The following is a 17,315-nucleotide window of genomic DNA, read 5'->3' on the forward strand; positions in this document are numbered from 1 at the left end:
CATGGGCAGGGGCCGGGGCAGCTCAAGTTCATAGTGCGCCTACTGTGTGCCAGGCGAGGTGCTGAACACCACTGAGCAGCTCTGCCCCAGCTCCCAGAATGCCCTATGAGCTGGTGACAGGCAGGGAACACACTAGTAAGCTGTGTGGCCCTGGCCCTGGCCCTGGCCCTGGCCTGCTCTCCTGTAGTTGCACTCTGACGGTGCGTGACTGCAGGTCAGCAGGGGATGGTCAAGGCACCGCGTTGTGCCTGGTCAGCCAGACGGTTGAGTGAAGGATGCGTGGGGCTATGTGCCAATAAAGTTTTATTTACAAAAAAGGCAGCAGAGGAATATTTGGTGACCCTTTTGCAGGTGAGTAGGCGAAGCCGAGGGGTGGGTCGGGGTCCACAGGGCCTGCACAGCATGGCTGAGCTCCCTGGGCGGCAGCCTCCCTCCTCCCTCAGCCCAGGCCCTGCCTCCTTCTGTGGCGGAGCTGCGGACTGCGCACTGTGCTTCTCAGTGTGTCCCCCTTCAGGAGCACCCCGCCACAGTGGACCGAGGGCCCATCCACCCTGGGGCAACCTCATCTTAACTTACAGCTTTGTAGACTCTGCAAAGATCCTATTTCCAAATAAGGTCACAGTCCCAGGTGCCAGGGCTGAGACTTCAGTGTTTCCTTTTGGAGGACACAATTCCACTGGCAACAGACCCGGCTGAGCTCTCAAAGCCAAGCAGCAGGCTCAGCAAGCCCCTGCTGTTTCTGGGGTGCACCCAGCAGGGGAACAGCAATGCCCAAGTACCCCTGCTGAGAGCATGAGGCCAGCTCTCTCCATGCTGGTCCTGCCGCCATGTGCCTGATGCTTGGAGGACCCTGGCAAGGGATCACCCAGCACAGAGGCCCCAAGCCCCATGACCAGAGGCCAACCAGTTGGTTAAAGGGACTGGGGAGGCTCTGCCAGGGCACCCTCCCAGTGGAGCCCGATGCCCACTGAGAAATCATCAGCCCTGCAGAATCACGGGACATTTAGGGGCAAAGACCAACTTTCCTTGGAAAAGTGCCGGCACAACCAAGTCACTGAGCCTGGGGGGCAGTCCCTCTCACTTGGACTCCCGTGTCCTCTGACACACTGAACCCGGCGCCCATTTGCTCTGATGAGCCCCTCGAGCTCAGTGTCTTCAGTTTCCTGGGCTGCAACTCTCTTCATCCACCAAGGACCACTGCGGCGGTCAGTCGGGATGAGCTCACGAGCAATCTCGGTTCTGTTATCCAGGTGGCACGGGTGTCCCCGGAGCAGTGCAGCAGTGAAGAGAATTCTGCAACTGGAAGATTAATGGGAGGCTCCTCAGGGGCCTCCCGGCCTCGTCCCCAGGCATAGCAGAAGACCACCCCGGCCTCTGGACTCCCAGGGGCCACACACACCCCTGGGAGAGCTGCCCACAGGGCCTGGGGCAGCTGAGGGCTCATTGGTCACTGCTTGTCCTCCTCCTGGCAGCCAGCACAGGTCCCGCGCCTGTCCCTTCCTCAGACTTCGAGATGTAAGACTGGCTGCATGACAGGCTGTGGACCAGAGAGGCCTTGCCAGGAAAATGGCCTCGGGACGAACGACCAGCAGATTGTTCAGGCCCTGTGTGCCTCCCCCTGCAGCCTGCGGCCAGCCGCTGACCACCGCCATGAGCAGACTGTGACAGCAAGGGGGAGGGAAGCAGCCAGCTCAGCGACTTGAGGCAGGGGGCCTGCCACCAGCAGCCAGGGCCAACTAGGCTTCTCAGCCCTTCTGCCACCTCCTCCTCCTCCACTCCCCACGGTGTTAAGGAGGGAATGCAGAATCAAGAGAAAGTGAAGGTGGCCTTGCTCAGCACAGCTGAGTGGCTGCGAGTTAGCCACCGCCGTGACTCAGCTCCCGTGGGGGCCTTGCCTCTGCCCAGTCGCTGGCTCTGCAGCACCCAGTCATGCGACATCTACTTTGGAGAGGTGGCTTTACTCGCCATCAGTTCCAAGTTAACTGTCGTTGCAGCCAGAGGGACTCCTGTGATAGCCTGGACCAAGCCCCCACGGAACAGGTGCACTAAGGCCCTAATCCCTGCCTCCTGTGTGACAGTATTTGGAGAGAGGGTCTCTAAGAAGGCAATGAAGTTAAAATGAAGTCTCAAGGCAGGGCTAATACACCTGAAGGTCCTGAAATCAGGCTGGGCGCAGGGAGGCACACCAGTAACCCCAGAGACTCGGAGGCTGCAGCAAGAGGATCGCAAGTTCAAGGCCAGCTTCAGCAACTCAGTGAGGCCATACCAAACGTTATTTTTAAAGGGCAGGGAAGGAGGCTCTGTGTTGGAGCACTCGCCTAGCATGAACAAAACCAACAAAAGCGACATCAGGATGCAGACCCAGAACGCCAATGTGAGGACAGGGAGAAGACTGTCCGCAGACTAGAAGAGGCTGCCAGAAGACCAGCCCTGCGGCACCCTCATGGGCCCCTCCAGCCTCCGGAGGCAAGCCCGAGGCCTGTGCCTCTGTCATGGCAGCCAGGAGACTGGTACAGAAACGTATGCAGTGGTACCAAGCACACTGAAGCTCTAACAGGAAGGAGGGGCAGCCACGCCCTAGGAGACCCACCAGAAGGGATGAAGTCCAAGCCAAGGCCTCGCGGACGAGGATTATCACCCAGAGACCAGCCTGACAGGATGGTGCTGGACAGGGCAGGATGCTCGTCTGCAAGCAACGGAAACACCACAGCCTCGGCCAGTGGACAGGGGTGGCTCTGAGCGAGAGGCCAGTTCCTGCAACAGTTCTCTGGGCACCAAGGCCCAGGCTCCTTCCAGGGCCTCATCACCTGCAGTTGGCTGCACTGCCTGTGCTGGCCCGGGGGGTCACATCCCAAAGAGCGCTTCCTTCTCAGGAGTGAGGTGACCCTTCCCACAGATGCCCAACCTCCACAGCCAGGAGAGGAGACGCAGCCCCCGCTGGCCCAGCCCTGGAGGCCCCCGGCTGTTAAGGAGGCCCCATCTGCACAGCAATCTAGGTCTGGCTGGGAGACCCAGGCATCCCCGACACTGGGCCCAGTACTCCAGGAAGGGCCAGGAGGGCACAGGTCAAGGTCGGTGTCCAGGAATCTTGAAGATGACCAGTGAGCAGGTGTGGCTCCAGAAGTGGTGGCTGCTGCTGGGACAGCAGCAGGGGTTTGGGGGAGCAAGGGGCTGAGGAGGTGGGGAGGGAGGGCATGCCAGAGGCACCGCACTGGCTGCGGGCAGGCAGACAGGGTAGCAGGATGGATGAGAGGCGGCTGCCGGAGGCTGGCGGGCACAGGCCTCCTCTGTAGGCAGACTCTGACACTCCAGAGGAGGAACACTGTGGCTGGAGGGGTTACAAACAGTCCTAGATAGAATTTTGCTTTAAAATGTTATTTATTTTTCCAATAAGAAAAATAATACATTATCAAACGGGTAAGTTAGAAAACAGAGAAACCCACCACGAAGCAGCAGCCAGAGGCCCTCAGACCCTGTGCCGGAGGGGAAGCGCTGCTGGTCCTCAGAGATGGGGGAGACACAGGAGACAGCGCCGCAGGACTTCTAGAGGCTGGGTGGCTGCGAGCAGTCTGCAGGACAGGGCCTGCACCTGGTGCTCCCAGCGTGACCTGTTGTCTCTGTCCCTAGCGAGAGGGCAGCAGCACCCTCAGAAACGAAATCTCACCATGTTCCCTCACCTCACTGCTGCCAGACACTCTAGAACAGCAGTGGGACAACCAAGTGGGGATGTGTCAACACGTGCCACCACGTGCCCACCCACCCAGGTGCAGGAACCCATTCCAGCAACCCACGCCCAGCGCTGGCGGGAGACCGTGGTGAGCACAGCGCTCTGTAGAGAGCAGCTCAGTGGTGAGTCTGATCCAGAACATTTCCGCTTAACCACTTCTCAATGCTGTGAAGTTCATCCCCCTCTTGGGGACAGCGGGAAGGGACACCTGAGCCCCTCAAGATCGGCCGGCCGCTCTTCCCAGCCGAGTGTCCAGGCAAACTGAACCTGGTGGAGCTTTGGAGCCCGTGGGGCCCGGCACAGTGGCAATGGAGGACAGGGTTCTCAGGTGCTCAGGAGCTACCCCGCACAGTGCCAGGAGGCAGTACCTCGCGGGGTGCGTGACTGGCGGGTGCAAGTCCTGGCTCTGCTGCTGCGGCTCAGTCTCCTCCCGGGTAAAGGGGAGTCCCAGCCACTCCACCTACCTGCTGGGGCTGCGGCATGGAGCTCTCAGGGGAAACACCCACTTCCCATTACCTGCCTCAAGTCAGCCACAGCCCTCCTTCTCAGGGACAGTCACTGCTGGAGGCCAGTGGAGCATCCCACACCAGAGCAGCGGTGGGCAGTCTGGCTCACACAGCACAGGGGACAGGGCACCACAGTGACCCAGGCACAAAACCTCAGGGGACAGGAGGCCAAACTGGAACCCCCACTTCCAGAACAACTAATACCCCATCAGTTTCGTCTTTAATCACATTCTTAACATGCAGACATCTGTCCCTTGAAGTTTTATCTGCTTCCGTCTGTCATCTTCAAAATGAAAGTCCAGAACCTTCTGCACTCATTTTGAAGTCAGGCTGAACATTCAGTAATGAACACAGCTGAACACACAAAAGAAAGGCAACGTTTTAAAATCTCGTGCATTTCTGCTCACTAGCGAGAGCAAAGCCCTCCCTTGGCTACAGCTGTTCTCGTCCCCACCAGAAACCCTGAGGTGGGTCCTTACACCGGCCCCAGACTGTCCTCAGCTGTCTAGAATGGGGACACAGAGACAATGCTCCTCTCCAATGACTCACACAGCACACATGGGGGTGCACGAGACCTAAGACCACCGAGTGAACCCCAGGGCCTGTGCCAGCTCACCGAGGACAGGCACACAGGGAACAGACCTGCCTAAACTTCCCTCGGATCCTGTCCAGGTCTTCGTGGAGCTTGTCGTAAGCAGGGTCATCGTAGGGGAACTTCTCAATCATTCCCATCAATGACTCCAAGACCTTCATCTTCCTGCTGAAAGCACAGAAGCAGACCTTCAGATCCTTGGGACACAAAAGGCCAACATGTGCAGTGGCCACACCGTCACCTGCTCAGAAGGCTCAGGCTCAGGGTAGAAAATGGATTTCCTAATTACATCAAATCACGCTGGTTTACCTACCAATATGGCTGCCACTCACGCCCAGCGCCTTGACAGCAGGGTCCCAACTGTCGATGTGCCTGCGTCCCTGCCAGAGCTGGGCAGGCCACCTCCACCCAGTCACCTCTGGACGTGCCTGCGTCCCTGCCAGAGCTGGGCAGGCCACCTGCGCCCAGCCACCTCTCAGGGAAGGAGACAGGATGTGGCAGAAAAGAGAGGCCCTGATCCCAGACACTTAGACACCCCCATCTTTCAACCTTGCTGTCCTATCTGCAAAACGGGGAGTGACAACAGCTCATGGGTTACAAGTGTTAGCTCATCTGTGTGACCTGCAGGACAGACGACGTGCACAGTCATATGAGCGTCCTCGATTCCAGTGACCCTGGGACCACGGCTCCCCTGGGGCAGTTTAAAGATCACTCAATACGCATCCAGGTGGGGCCCAGGGCTTTCCAAGGGACAGCGACTCTTAGGATGACCCTGCTCGGGGCCACCTGTCCCAGAGGACAGAAGCATGCCGGATACGCACGCAATGGCGATTCAGAGCGGCCAGGTCCCACGCGCTGGCCGAGAGCCGGTATTCAGAGGTGCGGGTGAGCACACTCACCAAGGGCAAGCCAGCGCCTAAGGACCACGTCGCCTGGAAACGCCAGACCATGAAAGTCCAATGCAAGGCAGTCAAGCCCCGGCTTCCCAGAGACTGGAGGAAGGTGCTGAGGTGAGGTTGGGGGCATTCTGGGTGGGAGAATCCCACCCACGTCCCCTCTGCAGGTGGTGACCTCTTCCCTGCTCAGGGAGCACCTGCAGACACACCTGGCAGGCAGCTCAGGTAGGCACACATTTACAGGTGTGGGCAGTCCTGCCAGCGCCGCTGTGGCAGGGATCGCCAGCTACTAAGAAGGGAACAACAGCATCTTGGAGTGACCAAGCGCCAATGCCGGGACTGAGGGCCGCCTCTCCACGCCTCCCAGGCACTGCGCTACCGCTCCTTCACGTGGCCATGCAGACAAGTCTTTGCCCTTTCACATCCTTGCAGTCGAATGTCACCTAGCAGCCCTTTCTCACTTTAAAAAACATACTGGGCTGCAGGCGTAGCTCAGTGGCAGAGCGCTTGCTTGGTGTGCACAAGGCCTGGGTTCCATCCCCAGCACCAGAAAGAGAGGAAAATATTGCACTGACTTTTTTTTGTGTGTGTGTGTGTGTGTGTGTGTGTGTGTCTGTGTGTGTGGGTGTGGTGCTGGGGAGGGAACCCAGGGCCTTGTGCAGGTTGGGCAAACACTCTACATACTGAGCTGCATGCCCAGCCCTTTGCACTGACTTATAAACCCAACACCTGTGAAGACAAGGCTCCGGGTTCAGTGACCCCAGGCTGCATGTGTGGTGGCTGGCAGGGTTCCCACCAGCCTGGCATCAGCGGCAGCAGGTTGTCTTCTTTTGGACAGACTGGGTGGGCTGCTCTGAGGAGTTAGGAAAGCCAGACTTTAGAAGTGGGGAGAGTGAGTTGGCCAAGGAGCTCAAGTTGGCGCCCTCCCTCTCCTCATCCTCTGGGCCCCTGAGTGGAAAGCACAGCTCTGGGCGCCACCTGGTGGCAACACAGGCTGCCACAGCTGCCCTGTGGCTGGGAGAAGCAGCCTTTGCACAAGTACCACCTGCTCAGACAGAAGCAGCCTTTGCACAAGTACCACCTGCTCAGACACGCGGAGCAGGCAAGGGACTGGGACAAGTCAGACGCAGGCAACCCCAGAAGCACTCAGGCACAGCACCTTTGTTGTGACTTCTGAATATGGGTATGGCCTGGGCTCTAAAAACTCAAGATATTTCAAATGAAAGGACAAGCTGCATGAACAGGGATGCCACCTACAAGGACCAGGACACCAGGTGTCAGACGATGCAGAGTTCAAGCTTAAGTCTGCTTTTTCTCACTCCTGAGAACCATGTGCCTTTCTTTCACTGGAGGGCTGTTTCCACCTGAGAAAGAGGACAGGCAAGACAGGCTCACAGGGGCTGGGCGCTGAACCCCTTCAGATAATAACAGCAGCACCTCCTGGTGTCAGAAATGAGTTCACCACAGCCAAACGCACCTGGGTAGGTCTTACTAAACTGGGGACCATGGAGTGGGCACTTCTGAGCCCTAGTCACACTGAGACGACAGTGATCTGTTTATCAGAAGCTCAGGAGTGAGAAGTACAAATTTAACATCACTTTACTGTCTTGGTATCCACAAGCACTTGGTGCACTGGTGATTCCAGAAGAATGGCTGGGAAAGGAACTTTTTAGGGAATTGAAAACTACCAGTGTTCATCAAATGACTACGATGTGCCCAACATTTTGTCTTTATTATTTCCTTTAAATCTAACAGCATTTAAGTTTGACATTATTATTTTCTCCACTTAACAGATGAGAAAATGGAAAACTAATGCCCAAGGTCACTGTTAGTGAACTCAGCACCCCTCCTGGAAAAAAAGGAAAGGACGCTCAGAGCTCACCTGTCTCTCTCGCTGGCATCACTGTGTAGGAGATACTTCCACGCAAAAGCAAAGCCTTGATAGCACCCAATCTGTATTTTAAAGACGTTGGAGAATAAAATTAATAAGAGCTGGCTACGCTGAACCTAATTACCAAATTCCTAGACACAAGGAGGGGTGGAGGCAGCTGTGCTTCTGCTAGTGTTTTGGAAGGACCCATGTAGCATGGGCAGTGGCAACTAGGCAGCTAATCAGTGGGGCAGCCAGCCCTCATTCCTCCCCTGCGTTCACACCCTGAGCAGTTCTCCTGACCACAGGGAGGCCTGTATAATCACAGAACATGGAGGCAAAGAGAGGGTGTGATTCTGAGGATAGAGAGACGGGGACTCCTGTGTTGCTTTCTTGGACCACTTGCCCTTCAGTGCTAGGAGGACCTGAGGGGTTTTGTGGAGAGGTCTATGCCCACTGTCATGTGAGTGTGCCACCTTCAGGGTGGATCCTCCAGCCCTAGCCAAGCCTTCAGATGAGACTGAAGCCGGGGAAGACATCTGGGCATAGCCCCAGGAGACCCCACTGCTGCTGAGGGACATCCTGACCTCAGCAAGAGGTGAGCAGGGAATGCTGTCCTCACTGCCTTGCCTCAGACTCAGCACTCAGGGCCAGTTACCTGTAAGAGGGCCAACCTCTTATAGGTGGCATCTCAATACAAACACAGGCGCTCCGTCTCTGGGAGAGGACCCAGGTGGCTGAAGACAGCGTCCTGCCTCCAATGCAAGTGGAGGCAACCACCAGCTTCTCATCCTCCAGCCACATAACTTAATGGTCTCCAGACAGCAACATGCTCCGGCCCTGGGTCCCAAGAACACTTCCCGCAGGGACCTGGGCGGCCTGGAAAGGCCCACACAATGGGCCTTCAGAGCTTGGTGTCCCACTAACGCACGGAGCATCCGAGTACATTACAACCTGGAAAAGCGTCCATGTGAGCGGAGGCTCCCACTGACCTCAGACCCAATTTTGGCTCCACGCAGCGCGCCATGCTGTCTTCCTTCAATCCGACCCAAACTGCTGCCGTCTTCGTAGCCTTCCTGATAGCCTTCCCCGTGGAATCTGACGGAGGCGGCGAGGCAGCGAGTCAACCAAGGGAGGTGCTTCGGGGGACCCTCCCTCTCGGTGCCACCCACAGCCCGCCAAGGCCGAGCAGCAGAGGCCCGAAGCCCAGGCCAACGGCCGGTTCCCGCCGCGGCCGCAGCCCTCTCCCGCGAAGCTACCCCCTCGGTCAGGGCAGACGCGGGTGAGGACCGCCCGAGAGGGACGGCCCGCAGCAAGGCCGGAGCCTCCCGCCGCCCTCGCCGGCCACGCCGCTGGCTCCACGGTTTCCCGACCTCGGCATCCACGTCTCGGGGACGCGGACCGGGCTGCGGCGCCGCCGGGACGGGCGCTCGGGAGCCGCTCAGCAGCTCCTTCCGGGAGCAGGCGGCCGGCGAGGCGCTCGGCCGGGTCCCCTCGCGCGACACCGCTGCCCACTCGGGCGCGGGCAGCCACCGTCCGCGGTCCCGGCCGTGCCCCTCACCTCTCATCCGCCATCACGATGGCGTCGAACATGTCCTGCCTCCCGGCCATCGCCACTGGCGCTCCTGGCTCACGGCGCCGCGAGGCCCTGGCCACAACACACCACTTCCGAGGACGCCGAGCCCACTTCCGGGGACGGCCGCGCGGAGCAGGCTGGGGAGGGACGGCACGCGAGAGGGCCCAAAAGGGTTCAGGACGCACGCGCGGCGGGGGGCGGGGCGAGCCTGGACGAGGCTCCGTCCAACGTCCCCCTCGCCTCCCCCGTTGCTCCGCAGTGAGCCAGTCCGTTCCCGCCGGAAGCGTCCACTTGGCCGCACGTGGGGGAAATCGGACACGTCTGCATTGTTTTAAAAAAAAATGAGTAGATGGGACCGAGTTGGCCAGTGTGACTCCGAGAGACACCCAAGGAATTGTCACAGAACCGACTCCCCAGGCTGCCCGGGCCCGGAGGCTCGGGTCGCGGGCGAGGCCGGCAGGTGCCACCGCTAGAGCCCTGGCCAGGGGTGATGGGTGCTGCGGTGCCCAAAAAAGGATGTCATAAACGTTGCCCCTCCCAAAATGCAAGAGTGATCTGGAGATGAGGAAGAAAAGGTTGTGTGTGTGCTGTTACCTTGTTTTTTTTTGGTCTTTTTTATCCTTTTTTTTTTTTTTTTATACTTTTTTAGTTGTTTTTTACAGGGCTGAGGACCGAACCCAGGGCCTTACGCATGCTAGGCAAGCGCTCTGCCACTGAGCTAAATCCCCAACCCCGAGCACTGTCTCTTGCTGTTGGTGTTTTAAGCAAAACCAGAGTAAGTCACGCAACGTCAAGAACCAAGCTGTACAGAAGGGTTTGCCCACAAGAGCACCCACCTGTCCAGGCTGCCCTGCAGCCGAGGCATCCACTCTTTTCTTTAAAAAAGAAAGAACAGGAGTTGGTTTTAGTTCTGGCATTTTCTGAACAACGTTTTAAAAAATATTTCAGATGAGCAGCAACAAGAGAACCTACCTCTGGAACACCAGAAGTTTGTCCCTCAAATTAAGAATGCCTTATCACAGAGCTGCCCCTCGAAGTTCCTGTGCCACACCTGGGCAATGCAGAAGACCACCTGGAAGTGTAGGAGGCAGAGGCATCATTTTTTGCAAGTGACCCATCTGGAAAACCCAAAGCCCTCCTGTAAAACCTTCTCCGAATTTTAATAGGGTTTCGCAAGTAGCAATATATACAAAAAGTATCAAAACAAACAGATTCCCCTGCTTTCTGTTATCCCAACCATAATCAACAGTGGTCTATGCAGGCCTGGTGAGGGGGATGCTTTGCAGTACTTACAATAAATTTCTTAGAAATAATATTTCTAACAATTCAGGCAGGAGCTATATGAAGAAAACTCTCGAGATACACCACAAACTTGTGTGGGGACACTGAGCAAATCAGTTCCAAGCAGAATTGCATATGATCTGGGAAAAGTGTGTCCGAATTCTGAATTTTGTCTGCCTGAATAAATTGTTCACAATAACTAAGGCTTAAAAAAGGGGGGGGGGAATGATAACAGAGAACTTGCTGTATCAGACATGAAGAGCTAAAGTCTCAGTATGTTGGTTCGAGAAGAGACAAACGAAGGAATTCCCCCAGAATAGCCCAGAGAGCGAAAACATGGAGCTGTGAAACCTTCTCACGTGTAAAAAGAGCGTCCCGAATCGATTGGAGAGGGAATTCCAATCCGTAACTATAATGGAAATAATATCGGCCACTTGGGAAAAGTCAAGTTCCACTCACATCTGATACCATTCCTCAAAGTCATTCCAGATGAATTAGAGTCCAACTGCAAGAGAAAGAAACACTAAGAAATCCAGGGGGAACGGGTAAATAGGAGATGCACCTTCAGGTCCTAAATGTCACGGGTCAAATAACAGCAGGAAAAGGAGCCTCTTCCACATAGGAACTGCAAACTTGGCCCTGGGAGAGCCGGAAGACACAAAAGCTGTGTCACCAAGGAACAGTAATTCTGGCTCATAAAGAGCTGACTGACATGGGGAAGACACACCTGCTTTCTAACAGGAGAGAGGACGTCACATTCTAACAGAAGGGACCAGTGTACTCACATTTCACAGGGAAGAGCCACAGGGAGCCAACAGTGGAGCAGCAGGCCTCACTAGTAATCCAAGGAGGAAGCAAGCTGGGAAATCCACCCTCCACCTGGCCACTCTGGCCCCCCGGCTGATTGATGTCACATCTTTACTCTTGACCCTTCCCAGAATCTTAATACGTGTACATGTGTACATCTTTGTGCCCTCCCCTGCCCACTGACATGATATTTCAAACAATGCCCAAGGGAGGGGACTGTTCTGTTATTACTGCATATTTAAAATACATTTTTTTTTAGCATGAACTTTATTAGCTGAAATTAAAAAGAACAAGTCTTGCCCGGCCTGTGGCCCACACTTGTCATCCCACACCTATCATCCCAAGTGGCTTGGGAGGCTGAGGCAGGAGGATCGCAAGCTCAAACCCAGACTGCCTTCACATCAGCGTGTGCCACTGTGCCCAGCCTGATTGTGTTATCTTGGGCATTTCACTGTCATGTTTAAAAACTGCTTTGCTTTCAAATAAGAATCACACCTTAAAAACAGCCCTGATGTTGGAAAAAGACTAAAAGTGCCAATATTATTGGTTTCAGAAGTCTTAAATGATCCCAAATTTGATGTTTGTTTAGCAACTGATCACATTAAAAGTAGGCAGGAAAAATCAGAACACCTCCCTTGCTTTGACAGTTTTTGAGAAAACACGCGATGTTTGCCTGTGTGTATCTTACAAGCTGGATTTTCACCTGAGGATGTGATAGATCTGTGGTATCAATGATCTAGTATTGGTGCAGTGAAAACTCTGGAGAGCTTCTGAGAGCGTGGACTTTTCTAGGCTGGTTTTCATTTCCCTGGAAGTTGCACTGATTCTGTGTCTGCCTGGCAGCAGGCTGGGCTATGGCTCAGTGGCAGAGCATTTTGCCTGGTATGCATGAGGTGCTGGGTTCAATCCCCGGCACCGCAGAAAAGGAATACCATCATAAAATATTTAGTTTTTTAACCAAAGGTATAAAGGGGATGGTGTAATGGATTCTCAGAAACCCACCACACTAAGATAAAACACATTTTTTTTTTTAAAGGGAAAAAATTCAAGAGACAAACCAGGTCAACATACCTGAAGTGAAAAAACCAAATCCATCCAAAGTTCAATCTTGAAAAGGGTCCAGGAACAGGTACTGACTTGTTAGAAGGGGAGCTCTGGAGCAAATCAGCAGAGGCTTGCAAGACTGAGTCAGCTGACCCAGAGGCGGGACTGCAGCAGCAGCGCCCTGGACGGGGGCGGAGGAGCAAGCGCTGAACTAAATGCATCCACGGGTGCTCTGCTTCAGAGGGACCTGGGGCACGCCCACAGGTGTTCACAGATGTAGAGAAGCTACCTTCAAGGAGGGGTCCCGAGCCACAGCAGCCTGGTGGGAGGTGGCCTGGGCAGGGGTCTGTTTTTCCCTTACCTGTTTCTGCCCCCGCTCTTTATTTGTCTGTTACTTTTGCATGAAGCAAGCAGACCTTTCTTCAAGGGGGAAGCCATTTTAAATTCTTTCTTTTTTTTTTTTGGTATGGGGGATTGAACTCAGGGGCACTTAACCATTGAGCCGTGTCCTCAGCCCTTTTTATGTTTTATTTAGAGGCAGGGGTTCACTAAGTTGCTTAGGGCCTGGCTAAGTTTCTGAGGCTAGTTTGAACTCACGATCCTCCTGCCTCAGCCTCCCGAGCCACTGGGATGACAGGCGTGCGCCAGGCCTGTTTAAATTCTTAAAAGGAAGTTCTCAGATGACAATTCCCTTTAGGGCCATACATCTCCTATGTTCATTATAAACAAGGACAACACGGCTGGAAAAGAGGCCATTTGGGGGCCCAGGTTTGACCCATGGGACAGTGGGAAGGGAATCCAAGGGAGAAGACATGCTTGAGCTTTCTGGCTGAACTTCCTCCCTGTTCCTTCCCTAAAGGAGGTACCCAGAAGTGCCACTTTCTACCCTCCCGCTGGGGAACCTCTGGCAGCCACAGAGCAGGAGGCGGGAATGGGGCTTGGGGGTCTGTTGCTGTGGCCAGTGAGCATACGCACCTGTCCCAGGCAGCAGGGATGGCATAGGCCTGGCCGTCCATGGGGGACAAGACCTGAGGTTTGGCCAGCCTGTGTGACTCCAGCCTCCAGCTCCTCATGGTCTGTTTTCCTCTCTGCCATATCCACAGGGATAGAGCCCTGGTTCCAAAAGCCGAAGGGGAAAAACCAGCAACTTCCACCAGAACTCCTCATCTGGGCTGTCTCAGGGTGCCCATGCTAACATAAAAGCAGAGGAGATTTTAGGAAAGTGGCCCAAGGATCTGTCAATGGAGCTTCCACTGGGAGGGACTGGAAGGCTGAGGGAGACAGACTGTTCACTGTACATCCTTGTATCAGTCAGGCTAGGCTGGTTGTGCTGCAGAAACAAACGAGCCCTCGCATCCCAGTGGGAACCAGGAAGAGCCATTTCCCACTCATACAAAATCAGCCACAGGTCGAGCAGCTGTCCTTCACCTTGTGGAAGCAAGGCCCCAGTGGCTGAGGAGAGAAAGAGAGAAAGAAGGGTCACACTATCCTAATTGCCTGTGGTCTGGGGCTAGTCACTGGCCCTCACCAGACCCCAGGGGGAATGGAGGAGTCCATATAATACGGGTCACCTCTGGCTGGGCCACGTGCTTTTGCACTACCTGAAATCTTCCTTAATTCCAGGAACATACAGTTTCTCCAATTTAAAGAGAAAGAAGAAAGATGAGGGAGTTGTTATCTGCCCTTGGAATAAAACTGATGGGATGGGTCTCACCTGTCCCTGCCCAACTCAGCAAAACACCATCCACCCAAGAGAGGAGTCCTAAGCACATCCTACCAAAAACAGTGAAAACGATTTTTTTAACTTGCTAAATTTTGAAAAACTTAAATAATATGTAACAATTTCAATGTCAGCAGAACTTACTCTGCAGAGGATCTAGCACGCAGTGGGCACTCGACAAACAGTCCTTGAAAGATCAAATGAGAAGGCAGTGTGGGTCACCCTCGGGCCTTGGGAGGTGAGCGGGCCAGAGACCCAGCGCCAGCGCTGGCCACAGCATCGGCCACGGTGGCCTTTCAGGGCCTCTCCACAGAGAGGCTAGCCAGGTAAGCAGCTGTTTTCTCTCCTTTCTTTACCCAAACCAGTCCCAGACTCAGAGCAGAGTAGAGACAAAGGAAGAAATGGTGGGCGGGGTGGACGGGGCCATCCAGCCAAGGGGGGGGGGGAATGGGCGGGTCGGCTCTGTTCCATCCAGAGGCCTCATCCTGCCCGCATCCTGCCCGCGGGGCCTCATCCTGCATGGGGGGAGGGCCGGCCTGACAAGGACCCACCCATGACCCGTGACTGACACCCCCTCTGCAGATGGCTCTCAGCTCTGGGCCTCTGGTGTCCACTTTCCCCCGGCTGTGGCCTCCCCCTGCCTGGGCCTCCTCACAGCTCTCCACACCTGCGCCAGCTGCGCTCTCCCCACCCCCGGGGAGCAGGATTTCCTGCAGAGAGGAGCTGGGAGCTGCTCCCCTCCCCACCCCTCCCGGCGCCCAGTGTCCCCCTCCAGAAGCCAGGCAGTGGCTCCTTCCAGGCCCCATGATCCCCGGCCTACCCAGCCTGCCTCTGAGGCCCCAGGGCCCGGCAGTGACAGGGAGCCGGGCAGCCTCACCACCCAGGCTGCTGGTACTCACTTCCCGTGGCGACCCGGAGAACCCGGCAACCAAGAAATATTTTTGCAAATTAATAAGCATTCTAAATGGAATAAGCTCTGGATTCACGTCCATGTCAGGTCCTGGAAGGGAAGGCGCCCATGTGCCCAAGTCCCGGCACACAGTAGGGGCTTTGTGAACCAGACTAGTGTGCACTGCCTCCCCTCCCCATCCCCCTCCCCCTCCCCCTCCCCTCCCTGGAATGGAACCCAGGGGCGCTCAACCTCTGAGCGGCATTCCCCGCCCTTTTTATTTTTATTTGGAGACAGGGTCTTGTTAAGTTGATTAGAGCCTCACTAAGTTGAGGAGGCCGGCTTTCAACCCCCGTCCTCACGCGCCAGCCTCCCGAGGCGCTGGGATTACAGACCTGCACCACCATGGACACGCGATTTTCTTTTCTTTCTGTTTTTTTTTTTTTTTTTAATAATATTCTTCCTGGGGGCTGGCTCAGAGGTACAGCGTTTGCTAGCACACAGGAGGCCCTGGGTTCGATCCCTCAGCACCATGTAAAAATAAATAAAGATTTTGTGTCCAACTACAACTAAAAAACTAAATATTAAACAAAATCATAGTCACATTCTTCCTTCCCTTCTTCCTCCGCCCTTTCCTCCCTGCCTTCCCCCTCTCCCGTCTCCCTTGCTGACTTGATGCTGGGCCACTGGCTTTACCTTCTGTCATCGCTGGCTGAGGGAGAATGTGGCTCCCCCTCCCCTGGTCCTGCAGCCCCTGGTCTGGGTGCCTCGGTCCTGCCCCCCCAAGCTTGGCCTCCGTGTCCCCACAGAGGGGATGGAAAGCGTGACATCTAAGGGACACCGCAACGAAGCCACGTAGGCGCCGCCTTGGGTGTCTAGCTCAGCAAATCAGCTGTGAAAATGTAAGTGTTTTTAATTATCGCTGGTGCTGGGGAAGGAACCCAGACTTTGGGCATTTGGAGAACCAGCTTTACCAGCTTCACCAGCTTCACCACTGAGCTCCTCCCCAGCCAAAAGATTTTTTTTTTTTTTATCCATCAAAATAAACGGAGGATGTGAGGGGGATCTGGCGTGGCGCCTGCCACCTGAGACCGTGTCCTGTGTCTCCTAATGCCACTCACAATGTGACAGGGTCCATCGCCAGGGCTGATTCGGCTGACCTGGCTGGCTTTGCTCCCTCACCGCTCCAAGTGTGGCCCTCCCGAAGCTGCATGCTCCATCCAAGAGGACGACCTTCCCGAAAGAGGAGGTCCCAGTGCTCCCAGCGGTCATGCAGGGCCCATGCTGGCGGTCCACCAATCAGCACAAAACCACCCCAAATTTCCAGGCACTGGGTGGAGCGCAGGTCCCACTCCGGGATCCTGTTTTCTTCTCCGTATTCGTTAGAGACAATTCAACGCGCTGCCGTGGACCATCACCGCGGCGCCTCCCGGCATCACATCGACCGTGCCCTGCTGACGTTCAGTGGCCCTCCGCGGTGGCTGGATCATTTCACCTGTAAATATTTCACCAGGTTCGCGAGCAGATGAAGCTTTGATTTTTAAACATAACGAAACGTGGTTCCTCCCAGCAAACTCACATCAGTACCCGGTGCTCGGCGCCTCCCGTTTATCTTGAGAGCGCTTTTGGAGGTACTAGCGGAGAACCCGGCTCCTCTGTACCCCTGACCGAAGGATCACTGGGAGTTGGCAACCCGGAGAACCTGGCAGCCAAGAAACATTTTTGCAAATTAATAAACATTCTAAATGGAATAAGTTCTGGATACACCGTCCACCTCAGGTCGTGGAAGGGAAGGAGGCCACGTGCCCAGGTCCAGGCACACAGTGGGGGCTCTGTGAACCGGACTGGTGTGCACTGGGTACTCTTTGCTTCCTGGGGGCTGGTCTGCAGCAGTGGGTGAGTCAGGGTCACCAGCAGACCAGGCTGGTGGATGCGCAGCAGCTGGGTTGGCGCCAGACATTCCCGTGGCTTCCCAGTCCGACCTCACCCTGTAAGGGGCGCCTTCCTGAAGCTCAGGACCCGCGGGCTCGCGCGCCCGTTCCGTGTGCCTCTGCCCAGTGGCGCCTTTGCAGTGTGGACAGGTCCTCTCGGGCCACCCCCCCATAGCACTTTGGTGCTGGAACCTTCTTCTGAGCCTCCACTGGCCCCAAGCAGACCCCAGGAATGACACTCAGGACCCGTGTTGTGTCGGACCCTATTCTTGGGTGATAATTCTCAAAACCACTGCTTTGGAGATGGACATTGTTGGCATCACTCAGGGCAAGGTACTGAGACTCCAAGGGCCTCCTAAAGGGCACTGTCCAGGCCAGCCCATACCTGGCCACTGCACGCGGCTCTGCCAACCTCAGTTACAAGCCCCTCCTCTCCACTGGCCCAGCTGGGACAGGCTGCGGGTCCCCACGTGGGC

At 55.7% G+C, this 17,315-nt stretch overlaps 1 protein-coding gene across 2 annotated transcripts; it reads right to left on the bottom strand.

Moving 5' to 3' along the window:
- Positions 1-3,359: 3,359 nt before the first annotated feature.
- Positions 3,360-9,283, bottom strand: Lto1 (LTO1 maturation factor of ABCE1). Of its 2 annotated transcripts, none has more exons than XM_076844858.2 (5): positions 9,153-9,283; positions 8,584-8,689; positions 7,604-7,674; positions 4,876-4,990; positions 3,360-4,587 (listed from the first exon to the last, which is right to left on the bottom strand). In XM_076844858.2, exons 1-5 carry the CDS (start codon positions 9,200-9,202, stop codon positions 4,519-4,521), a joined length of 411 nt encoding a protein of 136 aa, XP_076700973.1. In that variant the 5' UTR covers positions 9,203-9,283; the 3' UTR covers positions 3,360-4,518. The 2 variants fall into 2 exon arrangements, with proteins under 2 accessions (XP_076700973.1, XP_076700972.1); XM_076844857.2 differs by having other exon boundaries at positions 4,876-4,993.
- Positions 9,284-17,315: the final 8,032 nt, after the last annotated feature.

Source organism: Callospermophilus lateralis, chromosome 2 (assembly GCF_048772815.1).
Source record: "Callospermophilus lateralis isolate mCalLat2 chromosome 2, mCalLat2.hap1, whole genome shotgun sequence".
Classification (NCBI taxonomy): Eukaryota; Metazoa; Chordata; class Mammalia; order Rodentia; family Sciuridae; genus Callospermophilus; species Callospermophilus lateralis.

Bases quoted from the DNA above. Each gene is read 5' to 3' on its own strand.
- Lto1 (XM_076844857.2), bottom strand. From the start codon at position 9,202: ATGGCCGGGAGGCAGGACATGTTCGACGCCATCGTGATGGCGGATGAG. The intron at 8,690-9,152 runs GTGAGGGGCACG...CGCCTCCGTCAG, and splicing joins ATCGTGATGGCGGATGAGAG to ATTCCACGGGGAAGGCTATC. The intron at 4,994-7,603 runs GTGAGCTCTGAG...CTGTGCTTTCAG, and splicing joins GATGCCAGCGAGAGAGACAG to CAGGAAGATGAAGGTCTTGG.